Source organism: Diadema antillarum, unplaced genomic scaffold, assembly GCF_040938485.1.
Source record: "Diadema antillarum isolate AM-2024a unplaced genomic scaffold, OU_Dant_1.0 seq00000821_RagTag, whole genome shotgun sequence".
Classification (NCBI taxonomy): domain Eukaryota; kingdom Metazoa; phylum Echinodermata; class Echinoidea; order Diadematoida; family Diadematidae; genus Diadema; species Diadema antillarum.
Window position 1 is genome coordinate 1327944 of NW_027271698.1, and position 22484 is coordinate 1350427.

The 22484-nt window shown below is 38.1% G+C and overlaps 1 protein-coding gene across 1 annotated transcript in view; it reads left to right on the forward strand.

Moving 5' to 3' along the window:
- The window catches only part of LOC139739847 (huntingtin-like), a 74785-nt gene that overhangs the window by 26196 nt on the left and 26105 nt on the right, over positions 1-22484 (forward strand). The window contains exons 23-42 of the mRNA XM_071650442.1: positions 50-157; positions 1155-1232; positions 2443-2663; positions 3258-3327; positions 3672-3833; positions 4250-4305; positions 5165-5313; positions 6237-6373; positions 6846-6962; positions 7566-7688; positions 8416-8624; positions 10115-10269; positions 11374-11519; positions 12022-12213; positions 13635-13738; positions 14657-14790; positions 15501-15699; positions 16652-16778; positions 17239-17364; positions 18177-18629. Of these exons, the coding sequence (XP_071506543.1) occupies positions 50-157; positions 1155-1232; positions 2443-2663; positions 3258-3327; positions 3672-3833; positions 4250-4305; positions 5165-5313; positions 6237-6373; positions 6846-6962; positions 7566-7688; positions 8416-8624; positions 10115-10269; positions 11374-11519; positions 12022-12213; positions 13635-13738; positions 14657-14790; positions 15501-15699; positions 16652-16778; positions 17239-17364; positions 18177-18629 (3066 nt within the window). The remainder of the gene's footprint in view (positions 1-49; positions 158-1154; positions 1233-2442; positions 2664-3257; positions 3328-3671; positions 3834-4249; positions 4306-5164; positions 5314-6236; positions 6374-6845; positions 6963-7565; positions 7689-8415; positions 8625-10114; positions 10270-11373; positions 11520-12021; positions 12214-13634; positions 13739-14656; positions 14791-15500; positions 15700-16651; positions 16779-17238; positions 17365-18176; positions 18630-22484) is intronic.

Sequence of the window (22484 nt, forward strand, 5' to 3'; positions counted from 1 at the left end):
TTGGCATTGTTAAACTTTTGAATTCTTTTTCCGTCTTACCAACAAACAGGTCACACTGGAGCTAAGTAGGCCAGACAAATTCTGCTCACTCCTGAAAATGGCTCTCTCATGTCTAGGGCAAGTGCTGGAGTTAGCATCCATCAATGAAGTTGGGCAGGTAAGCTCATATCTGCAGAGCCTGTTTCATAATTGGAGAAGTTAGAATAAATGTAATGACCTCTGCAGTGACTTTTCTACAAGGCTAATTTTCATGAGGCAAATCTCTCGTTTGAAGAAGCTACACCCCTGTAGACAATGCCAGTGTATATCTTGGCAATCAAGGACTTAAAAACCAAAGATATAAAACACCTGTTTCTTGACCCTGGCCTAATCGAAGCATCAGTCACCGCCACAGGGGGGGGGCACCCGCGAGAGGAGGAGATTGTTTTGGTTTTGGCATGGGCTATGTAGCTCCATGGTGCGTGTGTGTGTCGATAAACTTCTACAATGCTCTCCTCCTTATTCCTGTATTTTTGTTAATTATGGGTCAAATTTTTTCGTTCGAAATTCAAAATGGATGACTATAGAATTTCTCAATAGAATATAAAATCTAAAACTTTAGAAAGAATAGAGAAAATTGAGTGCACTTTGAATGGTCTGCCACAGGCAGATATCCTTATCATGCTCTTACGTAATATGACAGCTGTTGCGGTCATTAAACCCTGGCTTGGCCTCCAGGTTTGCCACGCCTGAGTAGAAAGTTATTTTGCAGTGGGCAAGTACATCAACTCCCAACCCTCAAACGACAAATCGTTAGGGGGGTATAGCACCCCATCAGCTTCGTTTGGTTATGGGGTCTCGCCTCAAACGGGGGTTTGACGGCATGTGCTCTTCAAACCCAAGAATATGACATGCAGTTAGTTTCAAGGTTTTGTGACTGAGTACAGATTATATCAGGAAGATAACAGCACTCGTTAGTGAACTCTAAAAAACAAGATGGATAATAAACAGCATCAGATTTTCATTAATATTCTATATAAATCATCAGTAATGTTACTTTACTAATTTGTGAAATGTGTTTGTTTTCAGGAATGTATTAAAATAATGCATCTTTCTTTGTGTGACTCATTTTAGTGCTTGGATATCTTGATATGATTTCATAACTCTTGTTTCAGTATGTGGAGGAAATCCTGGGATACCTCAAGTCCTGTGTGACCATAGAACCCACGATGACCATCTTGTGTGTAGAACAGGTGAGTATCCAACCCTGCTAATGATGTACAGCAGCAAACACACTCATTCACTCAAAGAACTGAGTTTTACCCACTGTGTACACCATATTATGTGTGAATTCAGTGTTCATGTGCATTTTTAGTCTGAAGATGATCAATATATGACAGAATGAAGATTAGATTTGGCCGTATGATTTGCTTCTTCCCTATTAAAAGTATCAATCAGTGATCAACCGTATGATATAACTTCTGAGTATTGCCATCATCACAACTTAATAAGTAGGGGAAAAAGATTTTTTAAGAGAGCATGAGAGCAAGATGTATTCCTGATGGAAGTTACAATACCCTCAACATTTCGCGCCACGATTCCGCGATGCGCAAAGATTTTGCCACGTCGTTTCATGACTTTTTGCATTGAAGTCTCGCATATTTTAAGACCAAATTTGGGACGTCCGGGTACATTGTTCTGAAGTTACGTGATGTTTTGCATATGCATGTCAACCCGAAAACAGCTCAAATTCATGATATCGTGTGCAAATCTGTGTGTTTTTGTTTTTTTTTAATTGATATGAATTAGATTATTTCAACTTTTAATCATAGAAATTAATCAATTCTAATGTAGATAAGCTTGAAAAAGTCCCTGCAACAAATTTTGGCAAAAAACAATAGAAAACAAAAGGTCAAAAAAACAATAGAAAACAGAAGGTCGAAAAAACAATAAAATACATAAGAAATTAACAAAACGATAAAAAACAAAAGAATTTGATTTTTGATTGTGCTATTTTTTTACAAGAAAATTGTTTGATATGTCTTGACGAATTCTGACACAAAACTTTAGCAATCCTTCAGCCTTTTTGATGGAGTTAAAGGTGAAACAATGAGTTCATGCATAAATTTGCATAATTAATTTACTAAAAATAGAAAGTCGATATTTTTCTATTGTATGATCATGTAATCTTGTAGATGACATCCAGCTTTATGTTCAGGCAAAATTTTATCTGCAACTTTTCACTTCACATCATACACAGAGATTCATGTCAATCTGCATCTGAGCCAAGAAACCTCATTAAAATGAGAAGTAAGTAAACCCTTTCTGTGCAAGAGACTTTGGACAGAGTGTACAATGCTATGGGTTTTTCTGTGACAACCTGAATTCGAAGCACACAAAGGGTTTAAAGTTATGATGAACGAAAAGTGAAAGGTAATGATCAATGTGTTGTTGCCTCCACAGCTGCTGAAGGCCCTGTTCTTCACTAACCTGGCCAGCCTCCCAGAGTTCTCCTCCCCACACCTGTCCAGGAAGCCGGGCAAGGCGGCCCGTCTCACCTCCAACATGAAGCCAGGCCTCTACCACGACTGCTTCATCGCTCCTTACACTCAGTACACCCAATGTCTGGCCTCCATGGGGCCCAAGCTCACCACCACCCCCGATGTAGAGAGTGAAGTCTCAGGGTAAATACTCCATATTGGCATCTGAATGTATTAATAAAGACACAAATACAGGATATGCAATATTTCCATTAATAATCTTTAGCATTCCTTTATAGCATGTATCACCTTCATTTTTCCTTTGATTTCTTTGAACATTCTGACTTGCTGGGTGTGAGTGCATTATAAATGGAGTTAAGATAATCCTTTTATCTTTGTAAGTTGCAGTTTTTGCAATGGTAGTGCTAAAAGTAGGAGCCATTGTACCATTTATAATGTGAACTGTAATAGCAAGTTGTTGTTCTTAAGGGTTAATGAACAGTGATATGTAGTGGAATGCATTGATGGTATTACAAAGATCTGTACAATTTAAGAAAGGCAAGTAAAATCATGGAATCATTTCTCATAAGGCACTTTATAGCTTGGGATACTCCTCTCCTGTTGCACTCTTCGATCAATTTGATAACTCAGATATGAAGTCATGAAGATAAACTTTATAGAACATCAGAGAATAGATTATATTGATATTAGGAAATAGTATCTTATCAGTAGATATAGTTGCTATTGAATCTAGCCAATATTGTGATGATCTGTTGGAAAAAACATTTCTCTTTTAAGGATCTTTGGCTGGATCAGGACACGGGCTGATCGGAGGGCCAGCATGTCCTCCAAGAGTAGCAAAGACAAGGTGAGCCATGTTTGAATGCCATGATAAATGGTTTGTTGATAGACATTAATTTCCTGTTTTCCTTGCATTATGTGTGTACATTTTATTAAATGTTTCATTAATGGCCCTGATATTTCTTGTGCTTGTAATATCTGCAATCTGTCTTTGGTTTTTCTTTTTCCTTTTAATGAATTGATATTAAGAGATGAAGGCAACATAGTCATTACATTGAAGTGAATGCATCTGTTCTTCAAGTATTGACACTGAAAGAATAACTAGGATTCAGCCAAATTCTTACATTCTTGTGGCAAGTAGATGCCTTTGAGTCACACTGCTTGTTCCTGATTCTTGTCTTCCTTTGGCAGACTGCAGTGCAGAACTACATCCGGCTCTTTGAGCCGCTGGTAATCCGAGCCCTGAAGCAGTACACCGTTAGCAGCTGTGTGGTCCTTCAGCAGCAGGTGCTGCACCTCTTAGCCCAGCTGGTCCAGCTACGGGTCAACTACTGCCTACTGGACTCCGATCAGGTATGGTTTCTATCAGTTACACTTTGGTATTGTGTCATACACTGACGGTAAATCAGTTCTAAGAGTCCAGAAAGTTACAGTGTCCAGTAGTTCTGTTTCAATATTGTAAAGCCCTTTTATAAATGGGAGTCTCATCAGGTTATGTTAAAGCCCTTTTTACATTCTTGTTTCATTTTCTGCTGTTCAGTAAAATTGATAGCAAATACAGAGTGCAGGTATCCATAGCAACCGCCAGTCGTAGGAAGTCATTTGTACCTTTGCCTGAATTGTTCAGAATTATTGGAATTATTCAAAGTAGATCTATGTATATGAAGTGAAACCCACATATTGAGATCTTGTACTGATGTAAGTTGTACTGTGAGTTGTAACTGTGCTTTCTCTTCAATTTCTTTTTGATGTTGTTGTTCTCGATGCAGATATTCCTCAACTTTGTGATCAAGCAGTTTGAGTATCTCGAAGAAGGACTCGTCAAGTGAGTTGATATTCTTGTTTCCTGACCACAGTAAATTTTGTGTAGCCATACTTGCACTCAATTTTTTGTTGTTAAGCAAATGCAGTGAAAGAAGTGAAGTATGGAAATCTACAAGTTTACTTCAGCAAATAACATTGCAGCAAACTTTGTTTGAAGTTGTCATATATTCTTACACTTGTTAATACTACAATAGTCACTATCTGAGTAATCATCTGGTTTATTTTTGCTTTCTAAACTTTAGACCAACAGTCTCTTCTGCTTCATCAGTATTAATCATCATATCTATTATCATTAAAACTTCAAGCTCCAGAAATGAAATTTCTGTAATTTGAAGCTCTGTGTTTGTATTACAAAATTGTATAATTGTTGCCAGTCATTGTTAACATTTCATGATGGAGAAGAAAATCTTCTTATTAAATGTAGCGTTATTTTGGTCACCTACCATTTTCATGTTTGTTGCACAATTATCAAACACTATTAAATCAGAAAATTGATAACTCATCCTGAAATTAGCAACACTATTTTTTTTTTACATGCTGGATGCAAAAATTATCAAACACTGGTAAATCATAACATTTATAACTCATCCTGAAATTGACAACACATTTTTGAAAATTAAAGTTAGTGTTTTTGTTTTAAACTGGCATTTATAAAGATATATTCTGTAATTTTATGAAGATATCTTATGCAATTATGTAGTTCAACCAATCTTTCTCCATTATAAGCCATGCAGTAAAAATCAGAATTGGCATTGTAGTAATGACAAGCTGATGATTTGTGTAGTAAAAATGCCTCCAATATTTGATGAGTTAAATGCTCATCAGTAGAATTCTCTTTGCTTGCGTCGTCTGCCAATCAGGGGCTACGAGGTCCTGATCCCACACATCTTCAACTTCCTCGTCCTGCTGTCGTACGAGAGATTCCACAGCAAGCCGGTCATCGCCATGCCAAAGATTATCCAGCTCTGTGATGGGATTATGGCTAGCGGTCAGCAGGCGTCCACACACAGTGAGTTGGCTCTCTGTTTTAGGCTCCAATAAGACACAGTACTGTAAAATGAGGAATGTTTGTGTGCATTTTAATTTTGTGAATTTTGGGTGAGCCGAGTTTCGTGAAATTAAAATGCACACTAAAGATCTTCTCTAAACTATATGCATTGAATGTTAGAGGCAACTTGCGAAAATTTTGAGCTGCGAATAAGCCTGTCAGCTCCCATTCATGAAAATTTCATGTCAAGAAAATATTGTGTTTTACAGTATTTGGTATCTGGGTGTAGCAGCCAAAGAATTCACCATATTGTTGAATTGGGGTATTACTCTTTTTTTTTAGCGCTGTGCAATGGGTTATCAAAGAATGGGGGAAGTCAGTGCTTTCTGAAAATTGATTTTGTTATGTTGATGATCATATTCAACACAACAGTAAATGAATGATTATACATCAAATAAATTGTGTATTTTTTTTCTCTCTCTGATTATGGTACCAAACAGTATAATGCTACAGGCAGTGCATGCTTGTGCAGCTCAACATCAGCGCTCAACAGCACCTCCAATACTCCTGCACTAGGCTGAGTTTATGGCTTTAGATGGAGTTGATATCTAAGCTTTTTCTTTGAAATCATTAAAAAAAAAATGTTGTATTGTCATTACATTAAACACCTCGAAACAGGGATAAATTGCTATTTGTGGTTTTTTAATGTACCCCAATAGGCAGCGAATGAAGATTGATTCAGCTTAGCCACCCGTGAGTCCCCACATTACCAGGTCCATACAGCCTGGCATAAATTGACTAAGACTTGAGCTCACAGTCAACAGACACATCAAACTAAATAATCAAATTTTTTGGCATGGAACATTCTCATGTAATTCTTAGTGTGAAATTGTTTGTGAACGTTTGCCTCGATTGTGATCTTTTTCCTATCACTATGTCTTCAGTTGTTCCTGCTCTCAAGCCCCTCGTCCATGACATGTTCATCTTGAGAGCCAGCAACAAGTCGGAATCAGCCAAGGAGCTGGAGACACAGAGAGAGGTGTTGGTATCCATGCTGCTCCGTCTCATCCATTACTACCAGGTAGGTGGGGCTGCGAGGAGGGCGACCCCGCCCTCGTCCCCTCCGTTCAATGTTCCTCTCATTAAATTGCATCGAGGTTAACGGTATAATTGTTTACCATTGGGAGCAGCAATTTAAAAAATATTTGAGTTATCACATTTTGATGCATATGTGTACAATGCAGGTCAGTTGTTTCACAAAACATCCTACCATATAAATTTTACAGTAAAGCCTAGAATATAAGGAGATGTCACTATTTTACACACAAGTGTACTAGGGCAAGTGTCTATTGGAAATGCGTGTTGTAGCAAAATCAGTCTGTCCTCAACAGGTTGATTTCACAAATCTTGGCTCTCGCAAAATTTGTGAAATTGAAATGCATACGAACATTTCTGGTTTCACAGTCTACATTCATTGGTCAGCCTGTCTGCATATTATTTGCTGCTTATCATCTACCTACAAATGTGTAAATACACATTTCTGTTATCTTCAGGTTCTAGAGATGTTCACGGCAGTCTTACAACAAGCTCACCGCGAGAGCGAGGAAAAATGGAAGAGGTTATCAAGGCAGGTTGTCGATATGATCCTACCCTTGCTGGCCAGACAACAGGTAAGTCCTGTACTATGTTTAGTATAACTAGAATGGTATTACCTTGATCTCTGACCATTTCCTTTCATATAATACTCTGAAAGTTATCGCTAGTGATGAGACTATTGCCATTATATTGTGAGAATATCAGTCTTTGCAAGTTGGCCCTTTGTTACACTGTATATTATCATGCAGTAAGTTCTCGCCTGGCATTTATGTTTTCATTTTGACTGAAAATAATGTTCCACAATGACTATTAAATGAGTGTTTTTGTAATCTAGTATTTACAAGTTTCCTGGTATTGAGTCCCCTGGTTGCGATGGCTTGGCCCCTAGGCAAGGCATATGATCCTCATTGCCTGACCCTTTGATAGGAAATTTAAGATGTCAGTCCACTGGTTGCTGGCTTACAAGCATTCAATGCTTCCATAGTAGGCATGTAAAACTAATTGAATCAAATTAAAAAGAGTTTCAAGTTTTTATCATTTTCTGTAAATATATGGGACATACTCTTTATAAAGTTGGCATATGGGTACTGAAATAAGTTTTAATGTGTCAATGATTTGTTCTCACATATCTCTCTCTCTCTCTCTCTCTTCTTGTGTCGATACTGCTTGTGTCACAGCTAAATCTGGACAGCCTAGAGGCCCTGGACACCCTCCACCACCTCCTGGGGACAGTAGCCCCTAGCTCACTCCGTCCTGTTGACATCCTGCTCAAAGCTCTTCTCCTGGTTCCCTACGATCAAGTAAAAATTTCAAAAATTTGAAATGACTTTTTTTTTACCAGTATTTTCATGTTACTGACATTTACCAATGTTAAATTTGAAAGCAATCGTGTGACTTTGTGATAGCAAGGAAATTGACTAATAATGATTGGATGATAATAGAAATAATCAGATGATAATAAAAATAATGCTGAGTAATTTCAAACCTAACAATTTCCACTTCTGTACTCATTACTTGGAAAATCGCAAGCACGCTCACTTTGTTATTATTAAATGTGATTCTGTTTTTTTAAATTTTTTTTAATGAGATTCAATGCTGCACTGCATCACCTGTATGGGATATTTTATATTAACTTACCCTCTGCTTGTTCACAAAATGTGTGCAAGTAATCAGGGTCTGATGCCATATATTCCATGAGGCCAGAAGCCAAGTTCATAATTGCTGCTTTCTGCTAGCAAGTTATAATAGAGTGTAACAATTCAAGTGTGGGCAGTTGCGATGCATGCATATATCAAGAACTATGCACAACATGAAATATACTGTACAGGGCAATGACCTCATTCACAAAATACAGGAAACATTCAGTGGATGGTTGTTGACCTAGGAGATTACAGAATTCATGATCAATAAGAAATGAAACATTGATCCCATTTGCATGAAATTGTTCACCAAAACACTTATTCGCCAAGCCCCATTTAACCTTTTTTATCTGTCTTATCCCCCCCCCCCCCCCCCCCCCCCCCTCAGACCAGTGTGATCTCAATGCAGCGCTGGTTAGCCATGGCCCTGGCCCTCCTAGGAGTCCTCACCACCCAGTCCAAAGAGGAGACCATCCTCTCTAGACTCCAGGAGCTGGGTTTGACCGCTGACCTCTTCATCTGTGTCCTGGACGCCCAACACACCAAGGAGGATGCCCTCAATGCCAACCTCATCGCACCTGAGGAAGTCCTTGCCAGGTAATGTATTCACCGTATTTCTATATTTCATTGTTAATTTCTACGAATTTCTCGGGTCAGGTACTATTCGTGAATTTAACAGTACTAAAAGATATTAACTTTGATCCGACATGAGTACTGTAAAACATGATATATTCGTGGCATGAATTTTTCGCGAATTGGAGCCGATGGTCTTTCTTGCGGCATGAAATTTTCTGCCACTGGCATTCAATGCACATAGTGTAAACAAGAACTTTCACATGCATTTTAATTTCGCGAATCTTGGCACTCGCGAAATTTGCGAAATTAAACAGCACGCAAACGTTCCTCGTTTTACAGTATGCCATTCATGCGTACATTTCTCCGTCCATTGCTGTACTCCATGATTTCGAATTTAACCTATCACGAAATTGTTGGGAAGTCCAGATTCGCAGAAAGCTGCTAGATATATTCTGTATACAGTATTCGAGTTATGTTTCATGAAGAGGTATGCTACTGTATCTGCGCAAGTTTTATAGTGCCATCTGCTTTGTAATATGACAATATTCTGTCGTGGATTCATCAGTGAGGATGTGTAATTCTCACAAAGCTTATAACCAACCATTTATTCACCTGCTGCAGTGTGCATGAGGTCTAGATTGTCTTGTAGGGTCCTTGTATAAAAAGGCACTGTTTAACGATGCTTCCCGTTTGAAAAATTTGAGCTGGATGCATATAAATGCTATCAAAGTCTCTGGTATCGTGTAAATATGAAGATATGAAATATAATATTGAAAATAAATGCTCTGTGCTTCAAATAATTTAATATCTGTTAGCAAGCAGATTTCCCATACTCAATGTTGCTCATAGAAAGTGTTGTTAAACCATTCAGTTGATGGTTTATTAACATGGTGATATTTGGTCATAGATGTCTTGATCATGACTACGTAATTTTCAAAGTTGTTGGACATCAGGAGGTCATAGGTTCGAATCCTGCTCGAGTACATACACCCATGATCTTTTCTATCATGGCTACTACGAAAACACTGATCAATTCGGTGCTTATTTACGTCGATGTGAGGCAATTTGTCAATCAGTTGCCGTGCTAAAGTGCTTTTTTCATGCATTTGAATATCATCATACAGTTCAGTCAGCAAAGTTTGAAAAGTTCTGAAATTAACCTGTTGAGGACGGACTGATTTTGCTACAACATGCATTTCCCATAGACACCTGCCTGAGTGTACGCGGGACTCGTCCTCAATGGGTTAAACCACAACAGTCTTACCCCTTTCTGTGCTAGGGACTTTGAACAGTGTGTACAATGCTATGGGGTTTACTGTGTCAATAAGCACTCACAGCACCAAAAGGGTTATATACGGTGTCTTTGATTCCTAATAATTGTTGCTGAAAGCGATGCACATCAGAAGAGACCATAGCAAGCATCAGGAGTTTGACTACTACCAAAGTGCATTATGGGAACTGCCTCTGGTATGATCACATGCTCCCCATGATCCTCTTTCTCCTCCACCCAGGTTCCTTCTCCAAGTTGTGGGATTCACAGTCACCGCAGTACAGAATATACGAGCCAAGAGCTCCATACAGGCATTGTCAGGTGACATGTCACATGACTACCTTCCCCAGGAGCTGTCCAGACTCCTCCTATCCATGACACACATGTTCAAATCAGGTCAGTGTACTTTTAACTTCTATAGAGTATCAAAGTAATGATGTCACAGTCTTTTGTTTAATAGCTTAGTACTCTTTCCAAATAAGACATCCATGCACAAGGCTGCTGGCAGTGGTTGGAACAGGGGATGAACGTGATGGCAACTGTTCTGTGTTCACAGATATTCAGACTAAATGAGGTTGTTTAGAATCAGTTTCCATGGCGATAAATGCCTATGACTCCATGTAACAGTGATACTCAGCAACAGCACTATGTGGCATTTCATTTCAGTTACATTCTATTTCTGAGTTCCATTTTCAATATGATGTAACAAAATTTAAGAAAGCATCAGCATAACGTCATCATATATATTTTTTTGCATCACTACACACTGGCCCGAATTCACGAAGGTGGTACAAATGAAACCATGGTTTAAACTATGGACAAAAACCGTAGAGCGCCAAGTGTTGCATGGAATATTTCGTTACAAAATCAGTCATTTCGTCAATGAAATGATTAATCATTTTGTAACGAAATGACAACATTTTGTAACTAAATGAACATTTCGTCCACGAAATGATAATTTCGTCAACAAAACGGTCATTTTGTCGACGAAATGACCAATTTCGTAACAAAATATTCCATGTGACACTTGGCGCTCCATGGTTTTTGTCCGTGGTTTAAACCATGGTTTCATTTGTACCACCTTCATGAATTCGGGCCACTATGTAGTACAATTTGATACAGCTTTCTGTACTATTATGTGTTGTTTGCTCCAGTATCAGCAGGGCAGTGATTACTGAGGAAATGAGTGATTCCATTGTGTACTACAATGAATTTTGGCTACCTGACATTTGATAGCTTTAATCTGCTGTAGTGCTATATTCCATAGGCATTTAGTGAACGGTGATATTTCTCTGTGTAGTATTTCAGTGTTTAGCGTAAGTGATTTTGTTAAATGCAAAACAGTAAAGTCATTTTCTGTAATGTCCAGTCCTTCAAGGGCTAAAAAGTGATGTGAGCAAATTAATTGTCTGTTTTGCAAGCAGATAACTGCTCTGGAAGTCTAGAAATGTTAACCCTGTTCATGACATGTGTGCTCTTGTTTTGGTTTTGTTCCTCCAGGGGCATTTAGAAAGGTTGGCATGGTGATGACTAGCCTCATCTCAAGACCCCAGCAGTCCAAATGCTGGTTCTCTCTGGACCAACTCAACCAGGCATTCCACTCACTGATTCAGACAGACCCAGTACTAGTGCTACAATGGTGTCAGGTGGGTGAGATCATGGAGTGATACCTAGCAATCAGAGGTAGCTTCTCATATTAAAGCTCTGTCTCCGTCCGTTAGATGATTACTTGCAAATATGTAAGTCTTTCTTCTCTTCTCTCTCTCTCCATATGGCTCATATGATAATAGGGGAAAGGGATATCCATGATTTACATCATGATTATGTTCGTGATGGGATGCTGTTGATGTGAGCGAGAAATTTAACATTCCAAATTGTGTTCTAAGTGGTATGTTTGGGTTAATGTTTTCATTTTATGTGTTTTTATTGTTTATTTAAAACTCATATATCTTCTTTTCTTAACCAGTGTTTGCTAATAAAACCCCTCACATATTCTTTTGTATCACATGACTGATTTGATAGGACTTGTGCAATGTGAACTCATTCGAGGCACCCCAGCCCCCTCCCCCACCAAAAATAGATAAATAGATAAATAATAAATAAAGTAGGGGAGTATCTCTGACTCTCCTTTCATCCTAACCTCTGCAGCTGCTGCTGTTGCTAAATTTTGACTCAACGGAGTGGTGGACCCAGATCCTGCACACCCCCAAGAGACCCCCTCTCTCCAAGTCCCTCTCCTCGGGCAGTCTGGACAACCTGGAGACCAGTCCAGAGCTCCCGCTGTCCAGCTCCGAGGAGGTGGTCAAGCAGGGAGCCTTGGTCCTCTTCTGTGACTATGTGGTGAGTGTGGATGACCGCTTGACCAAGGCATCAAGTTCAGAGATTTAGGCTTATGTGCTCGACACGCACCTGCCTGTGGGAACTGATAGTTTGATACAGTTCAGGATTTTCAGAAAAACTGGCATTTAAAAATGTGATGCATGTTGAACAAAATGACATCACAAAAGGAAAGGGTTTGTAGATGTCTTTGCCATGACAAAGTAGAAATCTTAGATACCTGTATACATGATGTCATCGTACTGAGTGATATGTTGTATATGGGCAGGTATTCAATTCAATTCAATTTATTTCACATCTTTCAAAAAAACCAAAATGATAGACATATGTATAAAATGTACAGAACAGAACACAGAAATATACACAAAACAAAGCATAAGCAGTACAAGGACAGTTACAGTGAAGTATAAACACAGTAAAAACGGTAAGATCTGCAGCAGATGTGTGGAAATGACAAAAGGCCATTGGCCTGTCAAAGGTCAAACCCTTGATGGACTGCATCTTACAAGTTTGCATTTTAAAAATTGTGTGTAAATCACAGAACATAAACGGAGACAAAAAGAAAGACAGTAGAGAACATGGCAAGAATAAGATAGAGAGAAGTAATGACAAGATTTACATGTGATAAACTCAAAAGACAAATACAAACAAGCTAATGAGCTACAACAATAACAAACAATACATGAACAAACAACAGGCAATCAATAAAACTTGAAGATACCTCATAATATATTGTATATTATTTTTTCTGTAATAAATAAAATTTATACTTCCTTTTAAAATCACTTAAAGTGGAACACTGTTTGAACTTATCTAACATATTATTCCAAAGTACAGGACCTTTATAAGAAATCACTGTTCTTGAGAATTTATATCTATAAAAAGGAATATACATTTTAAGGGAATTTCTAGTAACATACATATTCACATCAAAATTATAAATGAAATAATCATTAAAAGCATATTAAGGTAATAACTCTTTGGTGAAGGAATACATAAAAGAAGCAATCTGAAATTCATTAATACTATAAATATCCAGGTAGGGATCATGTATGTCTCTTTTATGCATTGCAATGTGAGAATATGATCAAATTCAAGGGCATATTACAGTTTATAGAAATACATTGTATTACTGCAGCAGATCTCTTGCTTAGTGTGAACAATATTTAATTCGCATCATTCATGTTTAATAGCAGTGAGATATCACTTTCTTTTTCTTCTATCATTATTTTGATAGCATACAAATTAAGTGGTTATATTTTAGTGGTTTAGAATTTGCCCCTTCTCTCTACTCCTGTTTTTTTTTATTTTTTTTTTCAAACTAGTGCATGGCATTAATATGTCAATCTCCCATGTTTAATTCTTTGTTTGTTTGTTTGTTTGTTTGTTTGTTTGTTTGTTTGTTTGTTCGTTTGTGTACATAGTGTGAGAATCAAGCAGATGCCGAGCCTCTCACCTGGTTGGTGGTGAATCATGTCAATGACATCGTCCAGCTGTCCTATGAACTTCCAGTCCAGGATCTTGTAAGGTACTTAAAATAATTTTTTTACAAATTCCTATTTTAACTATCTTTATGTGTCTACCAGATCTAGCAATGCAACTAAAATAAATCTACAGTGTAGAAACAGGTAAGTTATCAAGTTACTGTGAGTCGGTTGATAAGCCCATGGACTCATAAGTCATAAGGTCACTAGTTCAAGTCTCCTGGCAGCAACAGTTGTGCCCCTAGGCAAGGCTCTTTATCCCCATTCTCTTGTCCTTTGGAGGATACCGGTATCTACAGTTTCGAAGGGAGTAAAGGCCGTGGATCCCATGGCAGCTTGCTCAAAGCCATTTATGTGTTTCCTTTGTAGCCATCTTAGATTTACCCCAATTTATTGAAACACTACAGTACACAACAGTGATGTCAGCACCTGATTTTAACAGGATTGTTTTGACGAGATGCATTCTCCTTCCGAAGTTGGAAGCCATAAAAATGTTTTTTATGACTCACGTTGGTCATGACGCAGTCAGGAACTTCATCAAATATCTGTGGGATCTTTGACAAGAGATTCTCTCTGGAAATTCATGTCCTCCTCGACTTAACTGAATACCATGTCGGGACAGTTTGGTGTTTCACATTTCTCTTTAAACCCGTTCCTTACGGGAACCTGGTATGCCAGGTTCCCGTGGCGGCAACTGATATATGGGAACCTAGAATACCAAGTTCCAAAAGTGTAGACAAGAGTGCCTGCATTCGTTGCCTAAATTCATGATTATGTGTGTTATATGCCTGGAAAAATGGCTATGATAGAAAGATTAGAGTTTCTTCCATCAGCATTTGTTCTCTTTCTGTAGTAAAACTGTCTATATTACAGTATTATTTACCTTTTTCTGATATAGTTAATATTATCTATTACACCCACCTCTTATCATGCCTCTCATTTGTGCATATTTTCCTACACAGTGCAATTCATCGCAACTCAGCTGCCAGCGGCCTCTTCCTGCGTGCAATAAACATCCGCTTCAGCCACATGAACAACCCCTGCCTGGTCAGGCAGACACTAAGATTACTTGAGGGCATTCACCTCACACAGTCTGGTGAGTTCAACGAACTGAAGCACATTGGAATGTCAACAGAGCAGAATGTGTCCTATTTCTAAGATGAGATTTTTTGTGTGTTTGAATTTGTAATAATAGAAAGAGGATCATTACAATAGTATTGCTTTTAACTTTTTTTTAGTGAGAAATTGTGGGTTTTGTGAAATAGTGAGGACTGAAGGACCAAGTATTTACTGATGAATTGACCTTTATATTTCCGAGAAAATTATACACAATTGAAAAAAAGGTATTATATGTCTGTCAGAGTCATTTTTCCAAGTGTAAGTCTGTTCATTTGTTTCATATCATTTTCATTACTGAAATGACCAAATTTTTATTCAACCAAAAAGTATTCTTGTCATCTTGAGCTCCCAGAGAGTTCGCAAGTTATTGGAATAGGAGACTGTCTACCATTACATGTCTTCTTTTATGTGTGTGTTTCTGTATTTACCTCCTTAAGTAGTTTTTCAATCTTTCTCTCACTCTTGCTTACTCCATATGCCTGTATGTCTGCCTGTCTTTCTTTCTATCTGTTTGTCTGTCCATCCATCTGTCTGTCTGTCTGTCAGTCTCTATCTCTCTGATTACCTGTGTGTCACATCTAATCATTGGCCATATCTCTTGCACTTCCACTGTATCACTTTATCAATAATGATATGAGTCCCCTTCAAGTTTCTCTCTCTCCACGTCAAATCTCTGGCTGTGTGTAGGCATGCTGCTCACCCTGCTGGTGGAGAAGTTCCTCCACACCCACTGGCAGTCCGTGGCCCGGGTGACCGGCGGTCTGGCCTGCCAGCGGGTGGAGATGCTGCTGGCCGAGAGAGTGGACGCCAGCTGCCGCGGTCAGCTCAGCCACGAGGATGTGGCCAAGCTGGAGCAGTTCATGATGACCAACAGGATAGCCCCAAAGTAAGTTTGCTACCTCATTAAACTTACAGAGATATTGCAATTACATTTTATCCAATGTACTGTAAAACCAGACATATTCACGCCATGAAATTTTAGCAAATTGCCACTGGCATTCAATGTATAATAGTGTAGACAAGAACTGTTGTGTGCACTTCAATTTTGCAAATCATGGCTCTTTGCAAACTTTGCGATCATTTCATGCACACAAAAATTTATAGTTTTACAGTTCTTTCACTCAAGTGCAGAGTTTATGTAGCTAAAATGTCTAGGTATTGTGACTCAAAGGCGTGCATATAGATATTTTGGGATATTTTTGCAGCAAGACACACCAAAAAATTAATTGAATTGTGGTCAATTAGTTAAACTTATGTATAAGGCTGACTTTGTATTCCCATTTTTTTACATAAATGAATTCCTACCAAATCTGAGTGGAAATAACTTATACCAAAGTCAACGGTGAGCCAGTAATTGCAGTGGATTTTTTTTTTCACTCATTCATTTTTATGAACCTGGTAATAAAACTTGTTATCAACTATTAAGAATATTTATTAACTTGCCTCTGTCTGCATTTACTTGTTTGTTTTTATTCTGTCTCGACTTGCTGTTAAAAGAACCAACATCAGTCTAAGGCTGTAACTTGCTGTGACACGGATTGAAAGATATTGACAGAGTACAAAAACAAAAATAACAGTCAAATTAAACAATATTACAGCATAGAAAACACTTGAAGAAAATAATGTTAAAGAAAAGAAAAATACAAATCCTATAGGGCAAATGTACGTGTAATACTGACATTACACCAAAGAGTTGGACTAATTGTGGTATTAGATACACTACATGACTGATGCTGATGCGTGTAGCACTTATTTGGATGGGATTTAAATACCCAAAGATTAAAGCTAATTGTCTCAGTATTTCATGAGTGTTCTGTCTGATCATATACCATGTGTAGATACCAGAGACTAATGTCACTGCTGAACCGGCTGAAGTTTGACCTGACAGTGGAGGAGCCCTCCCCTTCACCCCCTGACCTCCCCAGTGACCTGCCAAAAGATCTGAATGAAGTCGTCCTAGACAAGGTAAGAAGACAGTAACCAGGATGCATGCATTGTAATCTGTGGGAACTCTTCTATTCTAAGCAAATGGATGCCATCAGATGATAAATGAATTATATAACCTGAGCTCTATTGCGTTAAAGTTGAAATCAAACGTAAGTCAAAACAAATCAAACGTAAGTCTTTGAATGCTCAATTGTAATTGGCTGATGTCTTACTTATGTTTGATTTTCTGACTTAAACTTGATTTCATATTTTTTATGCAACAGGGCCCTGCTCTCGTTTCAATACCATGAAAAGCTTACTGCAATTTTTGCAAGTTGATCACAAGGTATAAACATTAAGATGTCAAAAAAGTGCTGTCCACATCTTGTCTTTCACTGTTAAAAATGTGGTAGTAATTTCCAACACCATTTCTTTTTGAACGATATGGAGCAGAACTGAAGTGATGTAATCTTGACGTTTCAATCATGCTCTTTGGTAGGAGTGGTTCCTGTCTATAGTGCAATCCTGTTGCTATGGCAACACCATGACGACATCAGCCAGGGAGTGTGCTAGTCTGCTGTCAAGGCTGGGGTACGATGACATCATGGCTATAATGACTAATGAGGTGAGCGGAACCTGCAAAGCGATGTCTAACCGATAATCGCAGGTTTATGTTTCCCAAGAGGTTCTTCTAAAAAAGATGTAGATAAATAGAAAGATTGAGGCTGCAGTGGTTTTAAAGCTACCTGAGCATGTCTCATGGTTTTGTTGTGAATTTGTTTTCATTAAAGCCGGGATGATACGGCACGATAGTATTCTCTCACATTTTAAAAATGACAGATCAGAATAAATTGTTATATTCCACTGGACTTTGTGAGAGATCTTAAGTATAAATAAAATATGACATTTGTATCGTAGGTGCTTTTATGTACATGATTCCACTTGAAATAGACTTCTTTGCTGCATGAGTGCTGCAGTCGTGAGCATTGGGTCATGATTATGTTGACTCGTATTTTGTATGCAAGACCCATTTCATTCAGAGGTTTGCACTTTTTGGTAAGTTGCGAGTGTAGATACAATAGTTATATATGAAATACTCACAGCTGATTGCCTGTCTCCACCTTCTACAATGTAAACTGCAATTTTGTATTTTGAAATATCAATAAGGGCTCATCGAAATGGGGCCCAGAACTTATAATGAAACTTATCTTTCAGTCAGTGTCACTCAATGTGATATGCAGCTATCAATTGTATCATAGATTGATAAAAAAAATGATTCATGTATAAAATATGTGTGCTGACTATACGCTGAATATGCTGAATGTGGTATGCAAGTATCGGTTATATTATAGTTTGATAAAAAGATAATTAATGCGTAAAAATATATTAATATTTCCACTGGTCCAAAATAAGTAGGAATACCTGATTTGTTGGCAGGAATTTGACCACACCCTGTTGGCAGACTGCATCAGCTTGGGCGTGGCACGCACCCAAGTGGGTGCCCCAGATCACCTACCCTCCCAAACTCCGTCCGAGGAGTCCACCCCTGCTGGCGTGGCTCCGTTGCCAGGCGGCGACCGCCCTCTCCAGCAGGCCTCCGTGGACCCGCTGCTGCGGGCGGCTGCTGAGGTGCTCCTCTTGCACGTGAAGGAGTTTGCCGCCCTCGTGCCGCAGCCGCACCAGGTCCTGGAGCCCGATGCAGAGAGCCGCGCCGCGCGGGATTACCACGCCAAGATGATGGAGTGCTTCCGGGACAGCGACTGGTGCGACCAACTGAACGACGTCGTGGCCGCCCTCGTGCAGTACTTTGTTGCCAGCCGGACGCTGAAGATAGAAGTAAACAAGGGGGCCATGGATAGCATCCTTTGCCTTGCGATTACGTCATTGGAGGTTAGTGAGCACACATTTAGGATGCTCAGTAATAAGGTCTTAAATACAAACTTAACCCTTCGTGTGCCTTTAGTGCTGATCAGCACAGAAACCTATATAGTTTTGTACTTACTGTCCAAAATCCATAGCACAGAAAAAGTTTGAGGTCATTTGCCAGCATTATGTACACTTACAAGTAATAACATGAGACAAATGATTTATCACTAATTACCAGGTGTGTGTCATGATTGTATTGACTCATTATATTTTGTACCCAAGACTCATTTCATGCAAAGGTGTTCAGTTTTTGGCAAGTTCAGAGAGTTTATATACTACAAATACATCTGAAATACTCGATCAGGCTTCACTATCAATGTTGTATCGATGTTAATATTCAGATGTAGAGAAACCAAGCAGATCAAAGCTACAAGTTTTTTCAACTCATTACAGAGTAATCTCTCTGGAATTATTATTTTTTTCTTCTTGCAATACAGATTGCGAGTGACTTTGTATACTGCACAAGAGCCAGTTCTTAGTTTTGCACATTTCACCTCTACAGTCCACTATAAAACAACATTCATATTAAAAGGATGGTACAGTATTGGTGGAGATGAGAATTGGGCTTTTAACTTTTTGCGAGATTCCAAGAAAACACTTATGAAATGGTACAGAGCATACCATTTTAAGAGGAATTCAAAGTTTATTTGATGAAAATCGGGTTTGGAATGCCTGAAACATCCAAAAACAAAGTAAAACAAAGCGATCATAACAAAAGATGGGTTTCACACTTATTAGAATCGCACTGTTTTGGATATCTCAGCCATTTCAAAACCAATTTTCCATCAAACAAACATTGAATTCCTCATGGAATTACATGCTCTTTCATATTTTATAAGAGGTTTCTCATTATCTCACCAAAAAATGTTAGAAACCTGAAATTAGGTCTCAACCAAAACTATACGATCTAGTCTAGCGGATATAGACCACATATAGGGTGAATCATGCACATTATGGTAAAAGCACCATACTTGGTACACATGTACATGATGCCAATACAAGTCATTTCTGATATGGAAGCCACTCTGATTCTGCCTGTGGCGGCCGTGGCGGCCATTTTTCAAAATGGCCGCCATGTGATATAGCAATGCTGTGTATTTTGGAAACTGTAAGTCCGATTGTCGTGATTCTTGTACCAAAATATAGGTTTTGAGGGTCAAGGATTCCAATAAAATAATTTTTGAGAGGATAAAACCATGGCAACCTACTTATTGGCGGCCATTTTGAAAAAAATATGGCCACCATGCTAGATATAACATATCCTTAAAACGTATGGACCAAGGGTCATGACTCTGGTACCAACTTATATGTTTTTGGGGTCAAGGATTCTGATAAATTCAACTGTAAGTGAATATGAATCGTTCCATCCTACGTTTTGGCAGCCATTTTAATAAATATGGCTGCCATACAACAGATAATGAATATTGTATATCTTCGAACTCAAAAGATATATAATCACGATTCAAGTGTAAAAGTATAGTTTTTGGGTGAAGGTTTTCAATAATGATGTTTTAGCAAAGTGAATAGGTTCATCACATCCTTTGTTTTGGCGGCCATTTAATAAATATGGCCTCCCTCCAGTTAAACATGGCTGCCGCTCTACATTCTATTCATATATCTTTAAAACCAATGGATGCATCTTCATGATTCTGGAACAAAAATACGTTTTTGAGGTTCATTTATTTAAATGGATACATCTTTTCGTGTATACAACCATCGCATCCTATGTTTTGGCTGCCATTTTAAAACATGGCCACCGCAATATATACTTTACTGTACGTCTTTGAAACTAATTGGGGTCAATGATTTTAAACAAGCATTTGTTGATGAATAGAACTAACACATTTCGTTTTCATGTCCATTTTGATAAATATGATTGGGGCACTGCACTACTTAGAGTATGCACACACACACACACACACACATATATTATATACAGTGTGGCCTAGAATTAACGGAAACGCGAGTTTTCGCAAATATCTGCACATTTGCATTACTTTGATGCCAAAATGAATGACATAGAGTTGTAGAGAATTTATCTAGAAGAAGAATGACACCAAAATCATTCGATTTGGTTGAGTAGTTTCATTCTACAGATGTTTTTGTAAAGACGGGTCGAGCGTAAATTTCTTAGCTCAATTCAACAAATTTCAGCATCGAACAAAAGCCACTGCCTTGGGAGACTAACAAAGAATTGAGGCCGCACATCACAATGTGGAATGCTTGAATAGGATTATTGTCGAAAATAGACCTTCAATTGTTGGGTAGTCTCCGTTGCTGAGCTTTGATAAAATAAAGTAAGAAATTAATGATTAACAAAAACATGTCTAGAAAGAAAAGTACTCAACCAAATTGGACAATTTCGTTTTGGTTTTGAAAAAAATATTCGTTTCCATTTTCTGAGGGGCCAACCTGTAGTGTATATATTACATATACACCCTCACTTGCCATATGTATTGTCCCATTGACAAGAATCGTTCACCTATTATTGGTAAATGAACCTCCTATGTTGTTGCGGCGTTTAGTTCTTTATTGTTCATTGATTGTTGTTGATTGACCATACCTCTATCACATTCATTATTCAAGTAGGTATTGAACATCACATAAGTACAATTGTTGCATACCTGGAATACTAAAGATAATTATGTTGAATATCAAAGGTAGAATGAAATGGTGAGAATGGAATAGAAGACTTTCCCCCCAATTTTGGATGCATAGACAGGAGAGTACAATTAGTGTACTGTCATAGTTTCCAGCCACAAAGACATGATAATTGCAGTCTTATATGACCTACTGATTTCTAAAGTTTTTTTCAGTTCTTGATCATTATTTCATAGTATGACCCTTGTCAAAATTGTTACACAACATTATGAGAAATCATATGAAGGAATCGAATTAGCTCTGACAATCCAAAACAATTATTGTTCCTGATCATCCATTGATGAGCGGTGATGAACGTGAATGCATATATAGATGCAGGTGCGCTTTAGAGAACTTCTTCATTATTTCTACTGGTGCCGGTAAGTAAGATCGATTTACTGAATATCTTATTCTGCAGTTTTATCTTTCAATAATTATGAACCTAAAAATTTGTATTTCTTTGAGGTTTTCCTTAAATTCATAAATTAGCATAATTTTTCTTGTAAAGTGTAGTTTATATTTTGCTAGTAGACTCATGTGGAGCTGCAAATGACAATTAGATGTAAACCTATAAAGATGTATTGTATAATACCTATTATATTTGCCGGAGAGATGATGAACTACAACACCTAACCGCCTTAGGGGTTCCGCTCCGGATTTGGATAAGGTTTACTCCCTAGCCTTTGATTAACCAAAAAACTGCCCGCAAGGCAGCGGGAGACTCGTGGAGGGCGGGGACGTCTCTCTACCCGTACAGGACCAGAAGTCCTGCCCACTGCCACTATTTACTTTATCGTTCGATGTATGAGATTCAGTGTAGTTATAAGTATCAGAACAGCCTGGTCAATCATGGATTTTATAGACATACATATAGTGTGTTTACATTTGATGTAAGTGACCCAAGAAGTTTTAGAAGTTTTCTCACACTTAGTGTCATGTTTCCAAAGAAAACAGATATACTATATTGGTTGGAAACTATGATTTTCATTCCATAGTCCAGGGACCAGAGAAAGCGAGAGTCTATATTTCTAGAAAATGTATAATCTTGATTAAAATGTACTTCAGACATGAAATTGTGAAGATCATGTTTTTCACATGCACTGTCATACACACAGAAATCCTATAAAGGAAGTTGAGCATATTTTCCAAAATGCTTACAAGTTAAATATGCCCAGATGT